Here is a 25127-nt window from a genome sequence, read left to right as displayed (position 1 = left end):
GGGTGGTGAATTTGTGAGAAGGGGATTGGTTCAGTGTGTTTGTGTGTGGGGTGTGGAGCAGGGTGTGGGGGTGAGTTTCAGTGTGGGGCAAGATGAGCATATGCTTTCATGGGGAACAGTGGAGAGGGTGTTTAGTGTGGGGCCTGGTGTGTGGCCAGAAGTTTGCTATGGGATGGACAGTGGGTGTCTGGGGTTTCAGCGTGGGGCAGTGTGCAGAAGGGATTGCAGTGTGAGGAATGCCTCTGAACCTGTAGAATATAGCCACCATGACACCTGGAGATAGTGACTGCTTCCTCCATGAATTTCTCTAATCCCCTTTCAAAGCCATGTGAGCTCATGGCCATCTCCACATGTTGTGGCCGTGAGTTCCACAGGTTAGCTGTGCTCCATGAAGAAGTGCACTTCTTTATGACGCTGCTTGCAGCTCAGTTCTGCTCTTGCTGCCGCTACAAGCACTGTTTCCCCCCTTTCTCTCCCTCCTCCCCAAATTTTCCCAACCAGCGTTGCTGAGTTGAACACGAGGTCATCGCAACCCCATGCAGCCAATCAGGGCGACAGCAGCAATGCTTCCTGCCTTTATTCCAGTGGAGGCTGCTCCATTCAGGCAAATGGGGCACTGCCCCACCAATCTGAGTTTGTCCCCAGATGGCCCCCACCTGCCTCCCTACTTGTTTACAAGCAGTCCAGGGGGTGACTGCAGCTGGCAGCTTCCTCCTTAAGGCTCAGGGTTGCCCCCCTATAGACCTCGGCAGGAGGGTGGGGACAGAACTAGAAAGAGTTGGCTCCGCCTGCCACTGGCTTTGCCTCTGCCCGTGATTGGCTCTGGCTCCACCTACCGTTGGGCTCCCTGCCTTCCGCCCTCCCAGACCCAAAGAGCTCCAGCCATCACTACTTTATTCTGAATGGATGAGAAAATGGACTGCCTTCAAGTTGATCTCAACTTATGGTGACCCTATGAATAGGGTTTTCATGATAAAAGGTATTCAGAGGGGGTTTCCCATTGCCCTCCTCTGAGGCTGAGAGGCAGTGACTGGCCCCAGGTCACCCAGTGAGCTTCATGGCTGTGTGGGGATTCGAACCCTGGTCTCCCAGGTCGTAGTCCGACACTCTAACCACTACACCGCACTGGGTCTCTGAATGGATGAGAACCCCCCAAATCCCCAGAAAAGGGTTGGGTGTTCTTCAAAGCTAACAAATGCATTGGGAAAAAGCACACACACACACACACACATACACACACAAGCCTTTATTCAGCCCAACTTTAATACTGTCCGATGTTATTCCCCAGGATCACTTACAGCTGTACATTGCGTGAGCTTTTGCATCCAGCTCCCCATTTCACATTTCAATACTTACATCTCCATTCATTAGTTTACAGTCGTCATCAATCTCATCGGCGCTGTCCTCATCAGACACTTCTCCTTCCTCCACATCCTCGCTAATGTTAGCTGGAAGTTTCTTCCCCTGGAAGGCAAAAGCATCATGAAGCTGCACAAACTAGATATAAGAACCAATTCAAAGCACTGTTTCGATGGCATCTTAGCCAAGAGGAGACAGAAACAGACACACACACACACACTTATTTCTTGCATTTTTATTCCATCCAAAATGGTCATGGTAGCAGACATGGCTGCTCCTCTCCCCCTTTTTATCTTCACAACAACCCTGTCAGGTAGGCTGGGCCTGAGAGTGTGGCTGAGGTCACACAGGTCCAAGGCCAAGGGGGGATTTGAACCCAGCTCTCCCCAGTCCAGGCACACCGCTGAATGAAGATGTGGCTTGGGTGGGAATAATCTTTGGCTGCCCCATTTGGGAGCAAAAAACAACCTCTTTGTGTCATCTTGAAGAGCCAAGGGCCAGGTTGACCAAGGGCCAGGTTGCTCTCATTCCAATGCCTCAGACAGGAGAAATCCAAAGCAGACAGGTTAAAAATATATATTTGTCGATCGATAATCTTTGCAGCCAGAAACTCCTAAGAGGGGTACAGAACTAAGAGGTATTATGAGGGAATAATCCCTGGTGCTTATCAAAAGCTCCATCTAAATGAATGGCTTCAAAGATGGGAAGAGTCTTCAAGAAAGTTGGCATTGATCTGCAGCACTTCAAAATCCAATCATCTATAAATGGCCAACAGCAGCGGCAGCTACAGCAGCAGACTGGATGAAAACGTTTGGTGAAAATGAATGGAAGAACGCAGGGTTCATGTAGCACCCCCACACAAGGAATGGAAAGGACCGAGCAACGATGGAGACCTCTTGGCCCTCTAACTGTCGTTGGATGCCAGTTCCCATCAGTGCCACCCAGCATGGCCAGCGGTCAGGGATAAATGGGGGTTGTAGTCCAACAACATCTGGAGGGCTCCACAACCCTGGTATAGAGTCAGGGGAGGTGGGAAATGGCTTCGGTTCAACATGACCAACACGTATTTTCAGTAGGGATGTGCACTGACCACAAGATTGATTTTAGACTCCCATTTAGAACTGTGGAAAACAGCTGGATTTGGTCCAAAGAGCTCTGAAGACTGACTAGGTCCCAATCTCAATTAAGAAAAATGAAGTTTCACCCGCGCTCCCAATTCCCGCTATGTTTCTTTTCTTTTTTTAAAGCCAGCTATAACTCTTTGTCTGTTTGACAGAACTGGATGAAATGTTAAGTCATACTAACCCCTCGCGAGTGGATGAAGCCTGACAAATAGGTCCAGAAGGATTTGAGCTAAGCCCTTTTTGCTGGTCTAGTTTTCATTTGGGGGGGGGAGGTTTAAGGGAAGGAGCTTCCATCACTTCTGTGGACAGCTGATTTTACTGCTGAGTGCTTGCTAGAAAAGGTTTTGCCTGAAATTTAACCTTGGCTGTGAAAGATTTAGGTTTGTCAGATGTTGTGGTTCATTTTACGATAATTCTTCACACCATAAAAGACTCCATTTTTACTATGGAAAAAGATAACAACTCCAGCCAAGAGCCATTTAAAAAAAGTGGAACTCCCACCACTAGCATGAGAGCGTCTCTATGTGCTCAGAATTGTCAGAGGGCTTATTAGCCTTTTAGGTGCACATCTTGCACCGACCGTTTTAATATTGGGGGAAGGGCGGTAGCTCAGTGCCAGAGCATGCAGGAGGTCCCAGGTTCAATCCCTGGCATCTCCGGGTAGGGCTGGGAGATACTCCTGCCTGCAATCCTAGAGATCTGCTGACAGTCAGTGCAGACAATATGGAGTTAAATGGCCAATGATCTGACTCACTAGGAACATTCAGTTCAACGTACAGACAGGCCAACAAGGGCTTTAAACAAAAACAACCTTTACCACTGCTCCAAGGGAGTATTCCATTCAGCAACTTTGCGAGCTAGCAGCAAGAAAGGAACAGAGGTGATGAGGACCGGTCGGCTGACACGTAGGAAAGGAACGAGAGGGGAAGCTGCAATGCCGGCCAGCCAGCCAGCCATTGGGCTGACTCTCCTGAGGGTAGTTTCACAAGCTTCGTGCTACACGGCATTACAGTTTGATTGATGTTAGGAAGATTCCAGGGAGAAGCTGGAAGTTCAGACAGTCAACCATGGTTATTTATTCAGACACACACAGACCCTCGCTGGGTCTCCATTGGGCACAGTTGCAGCAGAGAGGAGAGGCTGAAGTACAGGCTGTAAAACTTAAAATTAGAAATACTCGTGGGGTAGAAGATGACGTGATGCCAAGGCATCTATACTGCCATACACATAAGAACAAATAAGAGAGAGGGAGATACAGACAGACAGACAGACAGACAGGAGAGAGAGAGAGAGAGAGAGAGAGACAGAGACAGAGACAGAGACAGAGACAGAGACAGAGAGACAGAGAGACAGAGAGACAGAGACAGAGACAGAGAGAGAGAGAGAGAGAATGAGAGAGAGAAGAGAGAGAGAGAGAGAAAGTGTGTGTGTGTGAGAGAGAGAGAGATGAGTGAGTGAGTGAGTGACAGACGGACAGACAGACAGACAGAAGATAGATAGATAGACAGAAAGAAAGAGACAGACAGAGGGAAAGAGAGAGAGAGAGAGAGAGTGAAAAAAGAGAAACAGACAGACAGACAGACAGACAGGAGAGAGAGGGAGAGAGAGAGAGACAGAGACAGAGAGAGAGAGAGAGAGAAAGTGTGTGTGTGTGTGAAAGAGAGAGAGAGAGAGAGAGAGAGAGAGAGAAAGAAAGAAAAAGAAAGAAAGAAAGTGTGTGTGTGTGTGTGTGAGAGAGAGAGAGAGAGAGAGAGAGAGATGAGTGAGTGAGTGAGTGACAGACAGACAGACAGACAGACAGACAGACAGACAGACAGACAGACAGATAGATATTAGCAGCCTTGTACCCAGCTTTGCTGGGGAATTCTAAGAAACCAAGCAGTCCAGTTTTGAAATCAGTGGTTAAAATCAGTGCAGTTTTGACAAGTTCAGCCTGCCATCTTGTTTCAAAATGGCATCCAATTGTATCCAAACATAGATAAAGACCTATCTCAGATCCTTGATCTCAGGAACCACTATGCAAATTTGGTTAAAATCAGTGCAGTACTGAAAGATTCAGTCCTCCATCTTGATCCAAAATTGGCATTCGATTGTATCCAAACATAGGTGAAAACCTGCTCTTTTATCTCAAGGACCACCAAGCAGAATTTGGTTACGAACTCTTAAGAGGTATCCAAATGCATAGCAAAGAGATGAACAACTTTCCAAAATTTAGAGCAGGTATCCTACCTTGACTAATATTTTCCCTTTTAGACTCTCTGGAGAAGGCAGTTTTGTGGGATCTTCATTGCTCACTGAAGAGAGGTCCAGTTTGTCCCCCAGGATTTCAGTAAGGTACTGGGCCATTTTCTTCTGCTGGGCAACACTACAATGGTTCTCAACTGACAAAATGACAGGGTACCTGTGGAAGAGGAGAGCACAGAAGCAGAAAAGGTATACGCTGAACATCCAACACTTCTTTATTATTGCTGGCTGGTCTATAGATAGACCACCATATTCCTGATTCCAGCCCCAAAATGCAGAATGCAAAAGGTTTGTACCCATACAGTTTTCAACAACAGTGATGCCTTAGTCCAGGGATAGCTGACATGGTGCCCTTCAGATGTTGTCGGACTACAACTCCCATCAGCCCCAGAAAGCATAGCCAACTGTCATGGATGATGGGCGTTGGAGTCCAACAACATCTGGTTGGCATCGCGCTGGCTATCCTTAGATTAGCTGGTCAGGATTTCTACTTTTCTTTTATACAGAAGTCGCTTCCAGGCTTCTGTTCACGAATAAGGCTTCATGATGGCGATGTTTTTATCCCTACTGTTGAAAGAAGGATGCCTCTGAAACCAGTTGCTGGGAATCGCAGGGGGGGAGAGCGCTGTTGCACTCAGATCCTGCTTGCAGGCTTCCCGTGGGCATCTGTTTGGCCACTGTGAGTACAGGATGTTGGACTAGATGGGCCATTGGCCTGATCCAGCAAGGCTGCTCTTATGTCCTTCGGTCATATTGGGATTTTGATGAAGGCAGAGGCACACAGTGCGACCAAGAGAAAGCAAAGTGTCTGGGCACAGACCACAGACAGACATATCCCCTTTACCCAAAGCAGAGTCCCAACCAGCAAAGGCTGGTCCACTAGGGCAACTGGGGCACTGCCCAGCCAACCACAGCCAGCCCTCACCTGCCTGCCAGCCTGCTTACAGCCAGCCCTGGGGGTGGCACTGCCTATCAGTGTTGCCCTTGCAGAACTCAGCAGGGGGGGGAGGGCTGGGACAAGACTTGAAAGAGTTTGCTCTGCCTGTCACTGGCTCTGGCGCCACCTACTGTCAAGCTCCCTGCCTTCTGCCCTACCAGTCCCAAAGGGCACCAGCCACCGCTGGTCCCAACAGGTTCACTGATGGATCTTCAGTTCTCTGTGCACTATGAAAAGGGAGGCCAGGCTATGGGGGGAGAAAGAAAATTCCTCCTTGGTTCGGTGCATCCTAGAATCCATCTCCTTTAGTACCCATCTTGCCTTCTATGAGTTAAATATTTGCTACTACAAGATAATGGATGGCATAAACAAGGCGTACAATGGCTTCCTTTGACTCCCAGCGCCTCTCATTATCTCCATACCTGTGCGCAGCAGCTAGTTTATTGTACGCAGCTCGCTGGCAGGCTCCGAGACCACCCTTAATATCCATAATTATCACATTTATGATAGCGGTAGGCCTTGTGGCTTGTTCTACTCTCTCATCCTCCTGTTTTGCCTCAATGTAAAAAACACTTCCACAAAAGCTCTTTAAAAAAAAAACACCCTGAATATTCAGAGGCGATAAAAACCTGAGATAAAGTGTCTCATAAATAAGACTGTGGCTGGGGAATGAGCAGAAAATACTGCTGTTTATTCCCTGCACAGGTATCCAGGCTGCTTACAGACTACTCAAATGGCCAGGGCACAGAAGGATCTGCTTAAATTTAGCACCCTGTATTAGGGGCAGAAGGATCTGTTAATTTCAGGTCTCTCTGTTTCCGGTGTTTCCAGTCTTAAATTCAATACTCTTGATTTCTGCAGCGATTTGTTTTTTAATCTTCATGAACACTCTTCAACATTTAGTGCACATTTCTCCTAATAAACACATTTTTGTATCCAGTTTTGGCTAATGTACACACTTTTGCAAGCAATCTCCCACAATACAATACAATTGTGTATGTTATTTTCATGTTTATGCATACTTTTCCCTAATATGTGCATTTTTGTAAACATGGGTTGGTTGGCGAACTGCATGCATCATTTGGATACGTATGGCTACATTTTTACTTATTTATTTTTTTAAGCTTCTATCCTGCCCTTCCTCTCAGAAGAAGCCCAGTCTGACAAACAAAGGATGAAACACTAAAATATCTTAAAAGCAAAACATATTTTAAAAAATCCTTAAAAACAAAACATCTTAAAAACATATTTTAAAAAATGTTTAAAAAGTCTTAAAAACAATTCCAAAACAGATGAAAACTGGCAGAAGGTCTCTACTTGAAAGAGGAAGGTCTTCAGTTGGTGCTGAAAAAATAACAGAGATGGCACCTAATATTTGGGGGGGGGGATTCCAAAATGTCAGTGACACAATGGTAAAGGTCCACTTCCTATGTTGTGCAGAACGGACCTCCTGATAAGATGGTATCTGCAGGAGGCCCTCACCTGCAGACCGCAGTGATCGACTGGGGATATAAGGGGTAAGACGGTCTTTCAGGTATCCTGGTCCCAAGCCGTATAGGGCTTTGTACACTAAAACTAGAGCCTTGAACTTGGCCCGGCAGCCAGTGGGCAGTTTGGGTTCTTGTATTGTTTTGGAAAGTGCTAATTTGCTAGATTCATGCATACTGATTCAGAAGGTCTCCCTATGCCCACCCTGTATGACTTTTCCCCCTCACCACTGGCTTCAGTTTGCTCACATACATTGCAGTTGGCGCTGTTGTCTTTGGAATTGTCCATCAGGGCTGCAAGGAACTGCTAGGGCCGAGTCAAAAGGCCCCCCCCTCCATTTCACTGTCCCATTCACAGGTGACAAAATGGGATTTTGGCCAAGGGGAGGACAAACTGGCAACCGCAAAGCTTCTCGTGGCAGCCAGGCAGTCACCATTTTGTTTTCCCAGAATGGCACAGACATAATGTTGCTCTGGGGAGAAAATTGCAGGTGCTAACAGAGGCAGCCCTCCCTCCCCCCCCAAAAAAAAACAGCCTTGGAAAAACATTGTGGCAGGGGCACTCTGGGGAAATATTTTTATTGTTATTATTTACTAAATTTATTGCACCTGTTTATATGCTGCTTAATATACAGTCATCTCTAAGCAGTGTGCAAGAAAATACAAGGCAAAGAAACAACTAATGCTAAATCAGAATTCAGTGAAAATGCCTGCTGGAATCTTCAATGGGCACCAGACGTTCAACAGGGAGAGGCAGCCTGCGTGACCTCAACTGGAAGGGAGTTCCATAACATTGGGCCCACAATACTGAATGATTGGCTCCTGGTGGACACGAGCCGTGCATCTGGGTCACTAACAGTTATTCGCCTGAAGGCCTCAGTGATTGGGCAGGGATATAAGGGATCAGGTGAAGAATCTTGGACCCAAGTTGCTCACAGCCTTGCAAATTAATACAAGAACTTTGAACATGGCCCAGTAGCATCCGGGCAACCAGTGAAAGCCTCTAAGTTATCTATCAACAGTCTAGCCACAGCATTTTGCACCAGCTCAGGCCTCCAGACCATGCCCCAAAGGTAGCCGAATGGTAGCCACTGGCCTCTGACTGCCCTGTTGACTAAAGGGGGGGGAGAGAGAGATAATGCCACCACTACCACCATCCTGCACTTTCCAGATAAACCCTGCCCCCTGCCAATTTCCAGAGCTTGGAAAAGTTACTTTTTTGAACTACAACTCCCATCAGCCCCAGCCAGCATAGTCACTGGATTGGGCTGGTGGGGGTTGTAGTTCAAAAAAGTAACTTTTCCAAGCTCTGCATTTCAGCCAGAAGTAAAAACTTTCAGCTTGGCCTTAGTGTGTATTGTGCACTAAACATTTTCGCAGCTCTGAGCCAAGAAAAACCTGGACTTTGCATCCAGTATAAATTATGCAGATACAGAGAAATTATGCAAGTGGTTTTCTTTTGCATAATTGAGTCTGGTTGCAGCAGTAATGAAAAGAAAGCGTTCTGGGGAGAACAGAAGTCCTGCTCTCTGACCACTGCAAATCATACTCAGATCCTGAGATTCCGCTGATTATGATCCACGCAGCTCCAAGCACACTTGCAGAAAACAAAACTGACAATTTGTCTAGCCCTAGTCCACAGGTCACAGCACGAGAACCTCAGAACAAGAATATTTTGTGGTTTTTGTTTAGCTCCGTTCAACCTGAGAATTCAAGTGATGAGTGTATTGAGAAATACAGACCACAAACACACAGAAAGAAAGCCACGGTTCCCTGCCAGGGAAGATTCATTAACTGGGTTTAACAGCTCTGACATCACACAGTAAAGGAGAGACCTTACAAGCCAATCAATCAATCTCTCCAGGCTCCCTTGGTATCTTCAGTATCTATTTTTCGCTTCTCTAGGCTTAGGCATCGAAAACGCTCCATATGGCTTGAAATTCATCATATGGCTTTGAGAGAAAAGTGGATTCAAGGTGAGCTGATGGAACTACAGAAAAGCAATCCCACACTAGTTGATCGGTACAGGTCATGATTGGCTATAATCCGCACTAAACCGGCTGTGCCCCACTAAAGCTGCAGTGTCCATATTCCAAGAGGCAACGGCATTGCACCTATCTGGTATCATTGGTTTGTAAGACAAGAGGTATGGGGCGTGATGCCCCCAGTGTGCTGATTATCTCTAGCTCAATTCCCACTTTTCATTGAACCTAAATGAGAGATGCCTGTTTGGCAAGGTTGGGGGAATCCATCGGTTACACTTTCTGCCAGTTTCTCCTTTTTCCAATCTTAAAGTCAGTTCTGTTTGCGCATTTGTTTGTAAAGATCCTCATGAAAAGTCATCTGCGTGTCAATTTCTTCTCATGTAAGTGTGCTTGCATGCTATTTTGCCTAATATACACATACATGCAGAGCGATTTCCCACAATTTAATGCATGTTTGCACGTCATTTTCACTAACATATGCATTCCTTCTGCACCCTTTGCCCCAGTATATTAATTCCTTGGCTGGAGAAGAGCATCTCCAAATTTCAAAGGAGTTTCAGTTTGCACATTGCTTCAGGAAGTGTAGAACTGGATCAGTATACTTTTAAGTGTGACCTGAATCAAATTTCTCCCTTGTTCCTGCTGTGCAGGCACCCACAGAGAACGTGTGAAGGGAGGAACAGAGCCAAGCGTGTTATCTGTGCGATCTGCCACTGAGGTGCATCTGACGGTGCCTGGCAATGTCAGACAGCTCTCAGCAAAGAAACTGTGCATTTAGTGCGGTGGCACCAGGGTTATGAAACTATCTAGTGAAATCACGTTGGCATCGGCTGTAATGAGCTTCAGGCACCAACGTACGACTTGGTTATTTCAGGAAATCTTCAGGAAATGGTTTATAGCTTTTATAACCTTCTTGTCAGATGAACCATTTTTTGTACATCTGTTTCTTTTATGTATTCTACTTGATTTGGGGTCCTTCCAGACTGTTGCTATTTTCGAGCAGGATTCAATCACATACCAGCAAATTCGGGATGCACAATTATAGTTGATTAGGAGATCTTGTGCAACAAACCCGTTTCCCCCAAATATCAGACTTTTTATGATCAGGAGGGTAATGGGAAAATGCACTGGGCAGCGCAGAACAGCATTTGCTTGATGCAACTTTGGCCCCATCTACAGCATACATTTCAAGCAGTATCCTACCACTTTAGACAGTCGTGGCTCACCCCCATCCCAGGAATCCTGGGAACTGTAGTTTGTTGAGGGTGCTGAGAGTCCCCTCTCCCCCTCTCGAAGCTACAGTTCTGGGAGGGAACTCTGGGAATTGCACCTCAATGAGGGAAACAGACACAAACCCCAGTGCAAAATGATCCCGGCACATTACACCCAGGTCTTTAAAATGTCGCATCGGCACAAATACATACTCGCTCTTGATGAAGGCGTACTTGTTGATGGTCTCAATCACATCTTTGAAAAGGATCTTGGAGGTCAGGGTGTAGCCATGGTGGACAATCGGCTCACCCTCGGGCCCGTCCCAACAGTCAACTGCAAAGGGAGAGAAGATGAAGGGTAAGCTTGGATTTCAGATCCATACCTTGGGCTTTCCTACCAGATTGAGGAAGGGCTATAGCTCAGTGGTTAGAGCACCTGCTTTGCATGCAGAAGGTCCAAAGTTCAGTCCCCAATGGCATCTCCAGGTACGGCTGGGCGAGACTCCCCATGATAACCTGGAGAGCTGCTGCCAGTCAGTGTAGACAGTACTGAGCTAGATAGACCAATGGTCTGACTCAGTATAAGGCAGCTTCCTATGTTCCTATTCTTTTCCTTTTGAAGAAAACATGTGATGGAGGCATCCCCGTCTCTATCTCCGTCAGGACGCACATGGGTGGGATTCAAAAAGCTAACAAATCTGCTTCATTTTGAGTCGGTGCTGCCTCATCCAACCTTACCCAGCCTGGTGCCGTCCGAATGCTCTGGACTACAGCTCCCATTAGCCCCAGACAATGGTCAGGAATGATGGGAACATCTGGAGGGAGCCAACAGTAGCTGTGACGAGGCTGTGTGGCTTAGGGGTCAAGGGCACGCTTCGCATGCAAATAGTGCCAGACTCAATTTTCGGGGCCGGGAAAGATCGCTGCCTGACGGTTGGATCATTTTACCCCTCCAAGATCCTAAGCTGCAGATTTGCTAAAGTTCGCTTCAAGGACAAGTGCTGTGCTTGCAGTCATTTGGAGCGTGAAACAGACTCTCAGGTCTGCTTTCCTACAGCAGATTCTATCAAGGGGTCAGAGAATGCATAATCCATCCTCTTATGAGGCAGTATTCTGGTCGAGATTAACGGAATCCTTATAGGGATCCACAGCAAGTTTGGGTGAAGTTCTAGCTGCTGCATCCAATGGAGACAATCCTTAGCAAGAAAGCAGCATTTCCCAAATTGTGATCCGTGGATCACCAGTGGTCCACAAGCTTCATAGAATCATAGAATCATAGAGTTGGAAGGGGCCTTGTAGGCCATCGAATCCAACCCCCTGCTCACAGCAGGAAATCCACAGCTAGAGCATCTCCCGCAGATAGCTGTCCAGCCTCTGCTTGAAGACATCCAGCGAAGGGGATCCCACCACCTCCCAAGGCAGTCGGTTCCATTCCTGAACTGCCCTTACTGTCAAGAAGTTCCTTCTAATGTCCAATCTGAATCTACAATCCTGCAACTTAAAACCTAGTCCTACCCTCTGGGGCAGCAGAGAACAAATCTGTACCCTCCTCTATGTGACAGCCCTTCAGGTACTTAAAGAGTGCAATCATGTCACCCCTCAGCCTTCTCTTCACCAGACTGAACATGCCAAGTTCCTTCAACCTTTCCTCATAAGACTTGTTCTCCATACCGGCTATCATCCTCGTTGCCCTCTTCTGAACCTGCTCCAACCCTGAACCCGCTCATTCAAGTGGTCCACAGCATGTCTGCACTAAATATTCCTATTGATATTTAATTGCTTCTGTTACTTCTTCTGTTGCATTTTACTGCATTAGAGTTTGAATTTTATGGGATGCACATGGCAAAACAATTAAATACAATATAAGAAATAAAAAGAAGCAATCAAAACACAGTGAAAAACCAAACAGCATCTAGCAGAGTTCATCACAATTGCTACAACAGGCAGAAAATTCTTTAGTTGGTCTGTCATGAAACATGAAATGGACTGCCTTCAAGTCGATTCTGGCTTACAGCCTCACCAATTTGCAGTTGGTCCATGGGGGGCGGGAACACTGGGGAAAAGCACCTTCCTGTGACGGATGAGCACCTCTTCTTACAGAGAGGATGGATAAAAATAAGAAGCCATGGAATGCGTAAATTATTCCATGGTTGATTGTTGCTTTTTGTAAAAGAAAAGGACAACAGGGCATGTGCTTGAGATCCTTACCTTCCACGCAACGGCATCCAGACTGCAGCACCCAAGCGTACATGTCAACTCTGGATTGAGACATCAGCTGGTCCCCCATGAGGTAGGTGTTATGAGAAGAGGTGATGAAGTAGTGACTCAGAGGGTAAGTCATGTCTTGGTTGACTTGGTAGTGCTCTGGGTTGAAAATATCCCCGGCTGGGCTGCGCATATAGTTGGTGAACCCTATGAACGGAAGAGGACCGGGTAGGCAGAATTAGCGGTGCATTTAACCTTCCGGCCCGGTGCAGTGGTTAGGGCGCTGGGCTAGGACCTGGATTCAAGTGCCCATTCACCCATGAAGCTCGCTGTGTGCCCTTGTGCCAGCCGCTCTCCCTCATCCAAATCTAGGAAGGGTCGTAGCTCAGTGGCAGAACGCCATGATTTCCATGACAGAAGGCACCAGGTTTTCAGTCTCCAGGTAGAGCTGGGAAAGACCCACATCTGTAATTCTGGAGAGATGCTGCCAGTCAGTGCAGACAACACTGAGCTAATTGGACTAACCATCTGAAGTGGTATGAGTCCAACTTTCCACATTCCGCCGGCATTCTCTCTAAGATCCTGGGGAGGGGCTGCTCATTCGAGCAGACGGCAGGGATGGGGGAATCTGGTGTCTCGCTCTTCTGGCCTGTTCCCCCACATTTCCACATCCGTTTGTGATTTGTTTTAAGTCCTCGTGAAAATTCCTCAGCACGCTAAAGTGAACTTCTCCTAAAGTGCACATAGGGACATTGGAAGCTACACTGAGTCAGGCCATTGGTCCATCTAGCTCAGTATTGTCTGCACTGACCGGCAGCGGCTCTTCAGGATTTCAGGCAGGAGTCTCTTCCAGCCTGACCTGGAGATGCCATTGGGGATTGAACTGGGGACCTTTTGCTTGCAAAGCAGATGATCCACCGCTGAGCTAAAGCCCTTCCCCGTATTTTTTTGCCTGCAACTTTGCCTAATATGCACATTTTTTGCAGAGTAATGCTCCTCAATATGCATGTTATTTTCATCAACATATGCATGCATTATATGCATTTTTATGCACACTTTACCCTAGCATATATTATTATCATTATTATCTTTATTTACACCCCACCCTTTTTCCAAACTGGAACTCAAGGTGGCTTCCAGATAAAAGTAAGTACATATCATTAAGAATGTATAAACATATAAAATCAGCATTAAAACAGAATTAAGATATTAAAACCAATTAGCCATACACTTAAAATACTACAGTATGCTAGTATATACAGCATGGGTTGCATCCAGTGCTCATAGTCCTACTCCATTTCAGCCCATTGAAGTTAATGAACAGGGCTAACTTAAGCCCATTCATTTCAACGGGTCTACTCTGAGAAGGACTTTGTGGGATGCAATCCAAGCTGGCTGGAGAACCAAACTGTAAAATTCAGAGAAGTGCAAATTTCGAAGGATGGCTGTGTTTTCATTTGCACATTGTTTTGGAAAGTGTGAGTAACGTCAGTTCACCTTTAAATATGAGGTGAGCTGAATTTCTCCCCCAGCCTTAATAGACAATGGAAAACATTGCAGGAAGATAAATTAGCTCGTCTAACTCTTTTTCTGGCTCTCCCACAATTATGCTGAAGAAGCATCTTTTCATAAATATGTTTTAAGAAGCATTATATAAGTCCAGTCTTTAATGATCCCATGGCGGACTCCCCTTCCACTGCAAGCAGACGCTGAATGGCCTACCTATCAGGGATGTTGTAGCAGCAGATTTCCTCCACTGTCAGAGGATTGGACTATTTGTTTATTTATGCCACTTCTGCACTGCAGTTCATCAAAACAGACCCCAGGGCAGTTTACAATACTTAAAAAGCCAATAAAACACTATTAAAATGATAGACTAGATGGCCCTTGAGGTATCAGCTCTTATTATTCTATGGGGGTTTTTTTCCCACCAATGCTTGGGTTAGTTGATACTCTTGCAAGAATCCTGGAACGAAAAAAGAAACTTTCCTCTCCTTAGAGCTTTGTTGGATATTAACAAGGTATCTAGGAGACAATTTCTCTGGAAAACAGATTGCCCCATAAAAATCATAGACATACAGGTTCAAGATATTCCTTGTAAGGTACTTTAAATTAATGATGGGCAAAGTCCCCTCAATCTGATTCTTAATTCTTTTTTGCAGGGAGACAATGGAAATTAACAGGCCATCCTCAAGGCATCCAAAAATTAATCTGAGGAAAGTAATTCAGCCTAAAGATAGACGTTTGGTTTTTTTTCTCATCTAAAGTTGAACAGTTGATTAAAATATCATCTGCACGTGAAACATGCATCCATCCCACTTCAAGGTCTGCTAAAGCAGTTCCCCGAACCTGAAAATCTTGTTTAACCAGAGGCAACGGTGCAACAAACGAAATGTGTCTACGCACCGTGGGAAGAGATGCCTCTCTCAATTCACTTCCAATAGAAATTATTGCCCCCTCCCCAATCTAGGACTTAGACTGCACATTTCCCAGTGGAAACTGAACCTCTTCCATCCTCCTCAGGGGGCCAGTTCATCCAGATAGCAAAAAACACATTGGAAAGAACTGGGCCCTCCCTTCTGAATCCAGGCTGGGGCCTGCTGGCAAAGCTCAGTGTAGGTCCCAGAAAGCCAGCAGCACCATGGTCAGCTCACTGTGGAAGCTAAGGGAGACCCACCCTGGATGTGGGTCACACAAGAGGAACACACTACGATGTTGCTTCAGCAAAGGTCTGGAGCCAAATGAGTGCATAAGTAGGTTGGTGTCTCAAGCTCCTCCTACTCTGAGGAAGACTCCTGGGCCTTGTGGTGGGTCAAAGGGACAGACTGGGAATATTGTTGGTGTACCGCCCACCTTGCTGCCCAATGACTTCCCTAACTGAGCTGACGGAAGTGGTCTTGGAGGTATTGCTGAGATCCCCCAGACTATTGGTACTGGGGGATGTCAACATCCATGCCGAGGCTACTTTATCTGGGGCGGCTCAGGACTTCATGGCCTCCATGACAACCATGGGGCTGTCCCAATATGTTAGTGGCCCAACACATGTGTCGGGACATACTCTAGATCTTATTTTTGCTACTGGACATGGGGATGGTGATCTGGATGTGGGGAGTTTTACATCTCTCCCTTTGTCATGGACAGATCACCGCTTGTTGAAGTTTAGACTTACAGCGGCTTTTCCCCTCCGCAAGGGTGGGGGACCTATTAAATTGGTCCGCCCCCGGAGACTAATGAATTCTGAAGGTTTTCAAAGGGCTCTGGGGGAGTTTCCGGCTGAGAAGACTGGCGCTCCTGTCGAAGCCCTGGCCGATCTGTGGAATACGGAGATGACCCGGGCTGTTGACACGATTGCTCCTGCGCGCCCTCTCCTATGTAGAGCTCATACAGCTCCTTGGTATACTCCGGAGCTGAGAGCGATGAAACAAGACAGGAGGCAGCTTGAGCGGAGGTGGAGGCGAACTCCTGACAGATGTAATTATGCACTGGTGAGTGCCTCTACTAACCTGTATTTAGGAGCAGTGAGGGTGGCGAAAAAACAATACTTTGCTGCCACTATTAAGTCATCTCTTTGCCACCTAGCGGAGCTTTTTAGAGTAGTCCGAGGGCTACTTCATTCTGGCCCTGAGGACATGATAGTGCAATTGGTAGCCCGCTGTAATGAATTTGCTGGGCACTTACGGAATAAGATCTTATGCATCCGCCGGGACTTGGACTCCCAGTTTACAGCAGTGGATCCTAATGAGGTGTCCGGAGCACAGTCTTGTCATGTTTTATTGGATGAGTTTCAGTTGGCTCAGCTCGAGGACGTGGACAAGGTACTTGGACAGGTGCGTGCAACCACTTCTGTACTAATAAAACCCCTCCTGGCTAATAAAAACTAGCAGGGATGGAACAGCTGGCTGGGCCAGGGAAGTGATAAACGCCTCTTTACGAGAGGGAGTGGTCCCTGGCTGTCTGAAAGAGGCAGTAGTGAGACCACTTCTGAAAAAACCTTCCTTGGACCCAGAAGACCTTAATAGCTACAGACCAGTAGCGAATGTTCCATTCCTGGGCAAGATCTTGGAACGAGTGGTTGCTGCCCAGCTCCAGGTGCTATTGGATGAAACCGATTATCTAGATCCATTTCAATCGGGTTTTAGGCCCGGTTTTAGCACCGAGACAGCCTTGGTCACCCTGTATGATGACTTATGTCGGGAGAGGGACGGAGGGAGTGTAACTCTGTTGATTCTCCTTGATCTCTCAGCGGCTTTTGATACCATCGACCATGGTATCCTTCTGGAGAGGCTCGTGGAGTTGGGAGTTGGGGGCAATGCTTGGCAGTGGTTCCGCTCCTACCTGGCGGGTCGTCTCCAGAAGGTAGTGCTTGGGGAACATTGCTCGACACCGTGGGCTCTCCAATGTGGAGTCCCGCAGGGGCCAGTTCTGTCCCCCATGCTTTTTAACATCTACATGAAGCCGCTGAGTGCGGTCCTCAGGAGTTTTGGAGTGCGTTGCCACCAGTACGCTGATGACATGCAGCTCTATTTCTCCTTTTCATCTTCTTCAGGTGAGGCTGTCAATGTGCTGAACTGTTGCCTGGCTGCGATAATGGACTGGATGAGAGCTAATAAACTGAGGCTGAATCCAGACAAGACTGAGATGCTGTTGGTGGGTGATTTCTCTGATCAGATGGTGGATATGCACCCTGTTCTGGACAGGGTTACACTCCCCCTGAAGGAGCGGGTTCGTAGTCTGGGAGTACTCTTAGATCCTTCCCTGTCACTCGAGGCTCAAGTAGCCTCGGTGGCAAGGAATGCGTTCTACCAACTTCGGTTGGTAGCCCAGCTATGTCCCTATCTGGACAGGGAGGACCTCACCTCAGTTGTCCATGCTCTGGTAACCTCTCGATTGGATTACTCCAATGCACTCTACGTAGGGCTGCCTTTGAAGACGGTCCGGAAACTACAGCTAGTGCAAAATGCGGCGGCCAGGCTGATAACGAGGACCAGGCAGTCTGAACATATAACACCTGTTCTGGCCCGCTTGCACTGGCTACCTATATGTTTCCGGGCCAGATTCAAAGTGTTGGTTTTAACCTATAAAGCCTTATACAGTGCGGGACCACAATACCTTCTGGAACGCCTCTCCCGATATGAACCTGCCCGTACACTACGTTCAACATCGAAGGCCCTCCTCCAAGTTCCGACTTATAGAGAGGCTCGGAGGATGGTTACCAGAACCAGGGCCTTCTCAGTGGTGGCCCCTGAACTGTGGAATAGTCTTCCCGTTGAGGTGCGCTTGGCGCCGACATTGCTATCTTTTTGGCGCCAAGTTAAATCCTTTCTCTTTGCTCAGGCATTTTAGTTTAATATGTTCAATTTGGTTTTAGATTTGTGGATTTTTATATATATGTTTTTGTACCGATTTATGTGATTTTATTGTATATACTTTCTGTTGTACACCGCCCAGAGAGCTATGCTAGTGGGGCGGTATAAAAATTTAACAAATAAATAAATAAATAAATAAAGGGTCCAAAGCTTGGCTGTGGTTGAGCTGGGGACCTGCTAGATGTGAAGTGGTAAGGAAGGGGGCAGAGCCATGCAGGTGAAGGCATTGCCGGCCCCTGAGGGTCCCCTCCTGCAGAAGATGGTGGGATGGCAGAGCTTTCTGGGAAAATCTCTCCAGGAGTGAATGGTGCTCCCAATCTCTTCTTCTTCAGACACCTCCTCTTATAGTGTGGGTCTGCTTCCTGCACCACGACACCCCAAATTCCATTGCACTAACCCCTGACTAACATCAAATGCAAAGATGTATCACTGAACACTAATAATTCAGACCATGGTATTCCCAATCTCGTGTATAGATGTGAAAGTTTATATACAAAGCTGCTTCTCTGTCTGAAGGCCAGAGGTCAAAGTCGGCAGAGTAATGTATGTGGATTTTACCTAGAGAAAAATCAACTCCTTTGAAACGTGGTGTTGGAGGAGAGCTTTGTGCATACCATGGACCGCAAAAAAGACAAATAATTGGGTGTTAGAACAAATTAAACCAGAACTGTCACTAGAAGCCAAAATGATGAAACTGAGATTATCGTACTTTGGACACATCATGAGAAGACATGATTCACTAGAAAAGACAATAATGCTGGGAAAAACAGAAGGGAGTAGAAAAAGAGGAAGGCCAAACAAGAGATGGATTGATTCCATAAAGGAAGCCACAGACCTGAACTGACAAGATCTGAACAGGGTGGTTTACGACAGATGCTATTGAAGGTAGCTGGTTGTCATAAGTCGTAATTGACTTGAAGGCACATAACAACAACAACCACTGTGTTTCAGTGGCAACTTCAGTTTTCAGCCCCTGCAAATCCCTTTGTCCAGTCAGCATGGAACAGGGAATCAGTGTTGCCCACAGGCAACCTCCACCCCACATTTCCCCCATAGGAGTGTAGACCTGACTCTGTCCCACACATACAGAGGGCCTTCTTTTGGGACCAGGCGTACCACAGGCAGAGTAACCAAATGCTCTGCCTCCCATTCATTCCAATGACACACAAAAGGTAGTTTATGGAAGATCAAGGTTTCTGTTTAGAAAAATGCTCTATGACAAATGCACCATAAAAAAAAGAGTCCTTTCGTACGATCTCTGACATTTGAGCTCGCCAGGTCTACGGAGAATTAATTAAGCCACAAAGTCTGCCTGGGCTGAGATATGAAGGACTATTTATGAGACACAGCCAAGTTACTCAAGTCTACAGAAACTTTTCCTGCGTTCACTCAGCAACCTTTCAAACAGCCCCACCTGGGGTGACAGATGTGGATTTTGACTGGGCAAATCCTTTCCAAAGCAGCTACAGGAGCTGACAGCTTACCCTCTAACGTGGCTTCTCAGACCTACTGGACAGCCAGGCTAAGGCTTCCATCTGGTCTTCCTAATGATTTGCTATTGGCTTTTCTCTTTCGGCCAGGTGATCCGCGCCTTCCGAATCTCAGCCGCTCTGCTTGGTCTAGATATTTCCTAATCTTCCCCAACAGTGTTTCGCTGTTTGACTTTGCGTCTGCTCTGGGGCTGTGACAGCTTTGTCAATTTTTGTTGCTATAGACTTCCTAGCAACCAGGCCCGAAGTGCATCGCAATGCACTCACCTTGGAAAGTCTGAAGTTAAATGTATATATCATTTATGTCTGCAGGCATGCACATGTCACTTTTTTACAAGAGGCCAATTTTTAATTCTAGCACACACAGATCATCGCACAGATGAGTTTTAGGCTTTTTTGCAAAAAGTGTGCAAGGATTTGGCAACCTTCCCTCTCTCTCTCCCCCCCCCACTCTCTCTGATAGCTTTGTTGTCATTAGGGATGTATGAGTCCTGCTCAGTCTCATTCCTGAAAATTAATTTGGGGAGGGTAGTGTTCAAACTAAATGCTCAAGAACACCTTGAGTATTAGAACACTGGGGGGCAAACCAAATGTTGTGTTGCTTCTCTGACCTCCCTGAGAGACCCCCCTTCACCTCCTCAAGGGGCGGGATTTCCTTAGGGAAGAAGGGAGGGCATTTCCTTGACTGAAATGATCCCTTGACTCACAGGGAGCCTCATCTTCTGCCAGGGATCACAGGGCCTGTAGATCAAAATTCCCAGCAGGCAGCGATGCTGTGAGCATCATTTGCAGGTAGGGCGAGAACTCTGAAGTGTCTAAAAGAGCCCTCTGCTTTATGTTATCACTTCCGCAAAGTACGGTTCTCCCTCTGTCTCATGGAGGGTGTGTGCGGGGGGGGTGACTGGCTGGGAGGGGAGTGAACCAAGAAGCGAGGTGGGAGTCCCCATTTTGAGCTGGGCCCAACCTGAAGGCAAAATGGGGCCATAATATCTGAGCAGGGAAAGTTCATGTTTCAAGGGCCTTCCACTCTTCTGAAGACTCGCTCCATCCCTGCCTGTAATCAGCCTAGGCTGCCCGCTTACATATCACCAACAGGGGTATACTCATCCAGGATCTCAGGCGGTCTTAGACCCCTTTTTGGGGGAGCAGGGTCCCAGCAGTGTCCCTATGTCTCCAGCATGATACAAGCCAATCAGCATGAAAGAAGAGTGTTTAGCCACTGAGAAGAGTCTTCTAACATGCTTCCTTGTCCTTTCCTGCTGATAGGAGCCAGTTGGAAGGAAAGGAGATGAGTCAGCTATCAAGAAGACTCATCTCAGTAGCTAACACTCCCCTTTCATGCTTGTTGGCTCCTAAGGATGTCTGTTGTTGTGGGAGAAGGCGTTAACAAAGATCTCATTCTCAACCCCACAGCAAAAAGGGGGGAGGGGAGGGGCTGTGACTAACATGAAGGGCCCCTGCACTTCTGAATGTGCCACTACGCTACCGGTCACCAAATGATGGGAGAGGGGGGAAACACTGGATGTAGCCAACTAGGTTTTACTCAGACTAGATACAATGAAATTAATGGACCTAAGTTAGCCATGGCCATTCATTTCAATGAGTCTACTCTGAGTAGAACTAGCAATGGCTATAACCCCGAGAGTCATATTTAGAAATAACTGCTATGAATTAAATACAAATACAATGCACGGTGGAGAGGCCTGCAGCCAGCGGAGATGTGTGCCCGGTGCTCAACCAGGAGCGTAGCTGCTGGTAGGCAACTTCAAGGCCCCTTCTGTTCTCTCTTCTTAGAGCTCTTTAAGCTGGACTCGCGGAGGCAGCCCTTCAAGCAGAGGACTAGCCCGCTGTAAAGCAAGGCACACAGCCACAAATAGTTAAAATGTAAAGTACTAAATTACCAACAGTTTGCACCTCTATAAATGGAACCCCAATAGGTACTGTCCAAAATGGAACATCTCGCCTTGACTCTCGGTAAGAGCTGTCTCTGGCCAGTAACAGAGCCTTGCTGGTCATATAAAAATGGTAACATGGCTGCTTCTAACAGCCAACTCGGACAATGAGTGCCGACCAAGACTGCTGAAACAGGGACACAGAGGAAGCAGAAAGAGGGGTTGGCACACTTGGGAGAACCATGAGGTTTGTAGATGTGTGTGTGTACATACAAAAGAGCCTAAAGTGCCCTCCCCCAAAAAACAGCCAAATGAGGACTGAGCATGCTGAATAGCCATATAATGCTCCATGTCAGCTGGAAAAATAAACTGAAAAATGGGGAACGAGAAGGGAGAGGGGATATTCTGCTTCAGCCCTTTTGCGTTTACGGTGTCCTAGAAGAGGGCATGACCAACTGAAACCTGACGTTCAGCACTCCTGTTAGGGGTGAAGGTATGCTGCAACATTTTGTTGCGGATTTCACTTTGTGGCTATGTACACACTATACATTTATTTATTTATTTATTTATTTATTTAATTTATATACCGCCCTAAGCCCGAAGGCTCTCTGGGCGGTGTACATAAAAGATAAAACAAGCACAGTGTATAAGTACAATAAATACAATAAATCAAGAACCAAAAACAAACAAACAATAAAAGAACCAAACAACGTCCAAAATACAAGATAATAGTGAAATACTGTTAAAATACACTTTAAAATGCCTGGGAGTATAAAAAGGTTTTCACCTGGTGCCGAAAAGATAGTAGCGTCGGCGCCAGGCGCACCTCATCGCTAAAACTGTTCCACAGTTCGGGGGCCACCGCTGAAAAGGCCCTAGTTCTAGTCACCACCCTCCGAGCTTCTCGATGGGATGGCACTCGGAGGAGGGCCTTAGATGTTGAGCGCAGTGTACGGGTAGGTTCATATTGGGAGAGGCGTTCCACCAGGTATTGCGGTCCCATGCCGTGTAGGGCTTTATAGGTCAAAACCAGTACTTTGAATCTAGCCCGGAAACAAATAGGAAGCCAGTGCAGACGGGCCAGAACAGGTGTTATATGAGTTATCCTTCCTCAGTGAGGGGAACAAAGATGAAATCATTGCAAATGTCCTCATTCTAGGACAAGAAAGTTCAGAAAAGGGCAACCAAAATGATTAAGGGGATAGAGCAATGAAGGATTACAACATTTGGGGCTTTCAAGTTTAGAGAAAACGCAATAGAAGACGTGACAGAGATGTATAAAATTATTCATGGTGCGGAGAAATTGGACAGGAAGAGGTTTTCCTCCTCTCTCATAGCACTGGAACCCAGGGTCATCCAATGAAGCTGAATGTTGGAAGATTCAGGACAAACAAAAGGAAGTACTTCTTCACAGAGTATAGTTACAATTTGGAATTTGCTTCCACGGGAGGCAATGATGGCCACCAGCTTCAATGGCTTTAAAAGAGGTTTAGATAAATTCATGGAGGATAAGGCTATCAGTGGCTACTAGCCACAATGTCCATGTTCTACCTCCACTGTCAAAGCACTGTATGCCTCTGAATGCCAGATGTGGTTACTGGACCTATTCATCCACATCAGATAAGAAATCTGATGTATCTTGAGGAGTACCTTCTCAAGGGACACGTTTAAAGGAGGTGGCTTCCCCCAAAGAATCCTGGGAAGTGCAGCTGTATCCCTCACCAGCACCCTTAACAAATGATACGTCCCAGGATTCTTTGTGGCACGTGTGTGGAAAATGTATTTAAAGGTATGGTGGGTATGCAGCCTAAGATGGATCTTGGTCTGATAACCAATTGTTGCATTCTTAACCTCTGAACCCATGCACACTGGCTGCATACACACACCATATATTTTAACCACACGGCTTCTCCCAAAGGATCCTGGAAACTGTAGTTTACCCCTCACAGAGCTACCATTCCCAGCACCCTCAACAAACTACAGCTCCCAGGATTCTTTGGGGGAAATCATGTGCTTTAAAAGTGCTTAAAATGTCTGGCGTGTGTACACAGCAGGTATATCCAGTGGTGAGGCTACATTCTCAGGCACTCCCAGGAGGAGGGAGGCAACCTCCACTTCTGGCTCGGGAGTGGAGAGGCAGTAAGAGGCTGACTAGCTTTGGACTCAGAGCCTTCATTTATCACTCCTCCCCCCCAACCCCGAATTCTTATCAGTATAAACAAGGCACCGTCATTTATCAAGTCTGATTCCGACTTAATCCAGTCGCATGAAATCAATACTTTAAAGAACACGGCCATTCGCAAAATGACAGCTGAAGAAAAAGTTGGATGTTTGCAGAAGGTGGCGACTGTGTGTGTGTGCATGCATGGGGGGGGAGAGTCATGTTGCTCATATTTCAGAACACAAGTCATAAATTAAAAGGTCAAAGACTGCCCCTTGGATAGTGCTGCGATAATATTTGCTCTCCTTCCAACCGTCAGTACTTCATGGGTGCTTGCGAAAGTGACGGCTTTTGTTTCTTTCCTTTAAAGCGGCTCTCACTTTTGCTGGGCTTTGACATGCCGACGCCAAACCTGCGTTTGTGTGCTTTTCCTCTTCCCTCTCCATCCCTTTTTTCCTTTTGCGTCGTGTCTTTTTGACTGTAAGCCTGCAGTCAGTCAGTAGTGCTTTTACTTATCAGCTCCTCTGGAAGCTGCTTTGGCTGGAGAGCAGGGTCAAACGCTTTAAATAAGCAGGAAAAGGAAATAGACTGCCTTCAAGTTGATTCCGAATATGAATAGGGTTTTCATGGTAAGGGGTATTCAGAGGGGGTTTACCATTGCCTTCCTCTGAGGGTGAGAGGCAGTGACTGGCCCAAGGTCACTCAGTGAGCTTCATGGCTGTGTGGGGATTCGAACCCTGGTCTCCCAGGTCGTAGTGCAACACCTTAACCACTACACCACACTGGCTCTCTTTTAAATAAGCAAGCGGGCTAAAAATGTGGAAAGTGACGAAACGGTCACTTCTTCAAACCTCAGGCATCCCACTGTCGGCCCTCAACACCCAAGCTTGCTATCAGATGGAATCATTTGCTATGAACTCAAAAGAGGTTTTATATAAATCCATACACGTGTACCATAAATAACCTCTTATTCCTGAAGTCAATAACATCAACGCCACAGCATTGAGGCAGCAGGCAAAGGAATTGGCTCACAGATGACTGATACATCTCGCAGCAAGCAGAAAGTCGGGTTTGAGCAAATGTAGGTGAGCCAGACAAGAGCAGTTTTAATAGGGTGCATGGCACACCAGCAGAGAACCGGTGAATCCATTCCTCATTCTGGGAGGGGAGAGCTCCTCTCTGCTAATGGGACACCCTGTGGGCGAATTCTAGTATGTCTTTTGGAGGTGAATTTATTTGTTTCTTTGTTTATAAATATACTTGTATACCGCTATTTCATTAAAAACATCAAAATGGTTTGCAACAATTTTTTTTAAATAAACCCAACAGCCATACAATAAATTCAATACAAAACTTTAAAAACACAATAAAAGCAAAGGCAAACTGCCAGATGAGGTTTTTGGGGTGCCGTCCTCCCCTTGCCTTATTCACTGAATTTTTCAGCGGGTTCTATTCTGAAATCGCTCCAGTTCTTCAAACAAGCTGTCATTCTTGAGGCTGTCAATTGTCTGTCATGCAAGTGGGGTAGTCGTGTAAGGTCTCAGGGGGTCTTAGACCCTTTACTTTTTTGGGAGCAGGGTCCCAGCAAGTCCTCTATGTCTCCAGCATCCTCCAAGCCAATCAGCATGAAAGGGAGTGTGTTAGCCACTGAGAAGAGTCTTCTAAC

At 46.6% G+C, this 25127-nt stretch overlaps 1 protein-coding gene across 4 annotated transcripts in view; it reads right to left on the bottom strand.

Moving 5' to 3' along the window:
- The window catches only part of PLCH2 (phospholipase C eta 2), a 309207-nt gene that overhangs the window by 67935 nt on the left and 216145 nt on the right, over positions 1–25127 (bottom strand). For 3 of the 4 annotated variants that reach the window (XM_061601055.1, XM_061601058.1, XM_061601056.1), the window contains exons 8-11: positions 12556–12759; positions 10561–10681; positions 4713–4884; positions 1357–1464 (exon numbers count right to left, since the gene is read on the bottom strand). In XM_061601055.1, coding sequence (XP_061457039.1) covers positions 1357–1464; positions 4713–4884; positions 10561–10681; positions 12556–12759 — 605 coding nt within the window. The remainder of the gene's footprint in view (positions 1–1356; positions 1465–4712; positions 4885–10560; positions 10682–12555; positions 12760–25127) is intronic. The other variant, XM_061601057.1, reaches the window with a different exon arrangement.

The sequence above is a fragment of the Rhineura floridana genome, chromosome 18 (genome assembly GCF_030035675.1).
Source record: "Rhineura floridana isolate rRhiFlo1 chromosome 18, rRhiFlo1.hap2, whole genome shotgun sequence".
NCBI classification, from domain to species: Eukaryota; Metazoa; Chordata; class Lepidosauria; order Squamata; family Rhineuridae; genus Rhineura; species Rhineura floridana.
Note: the sequence above shows the minus strand (reverse complement) of the source record. Positions and strands in the feature narration are given on the sequence as shown.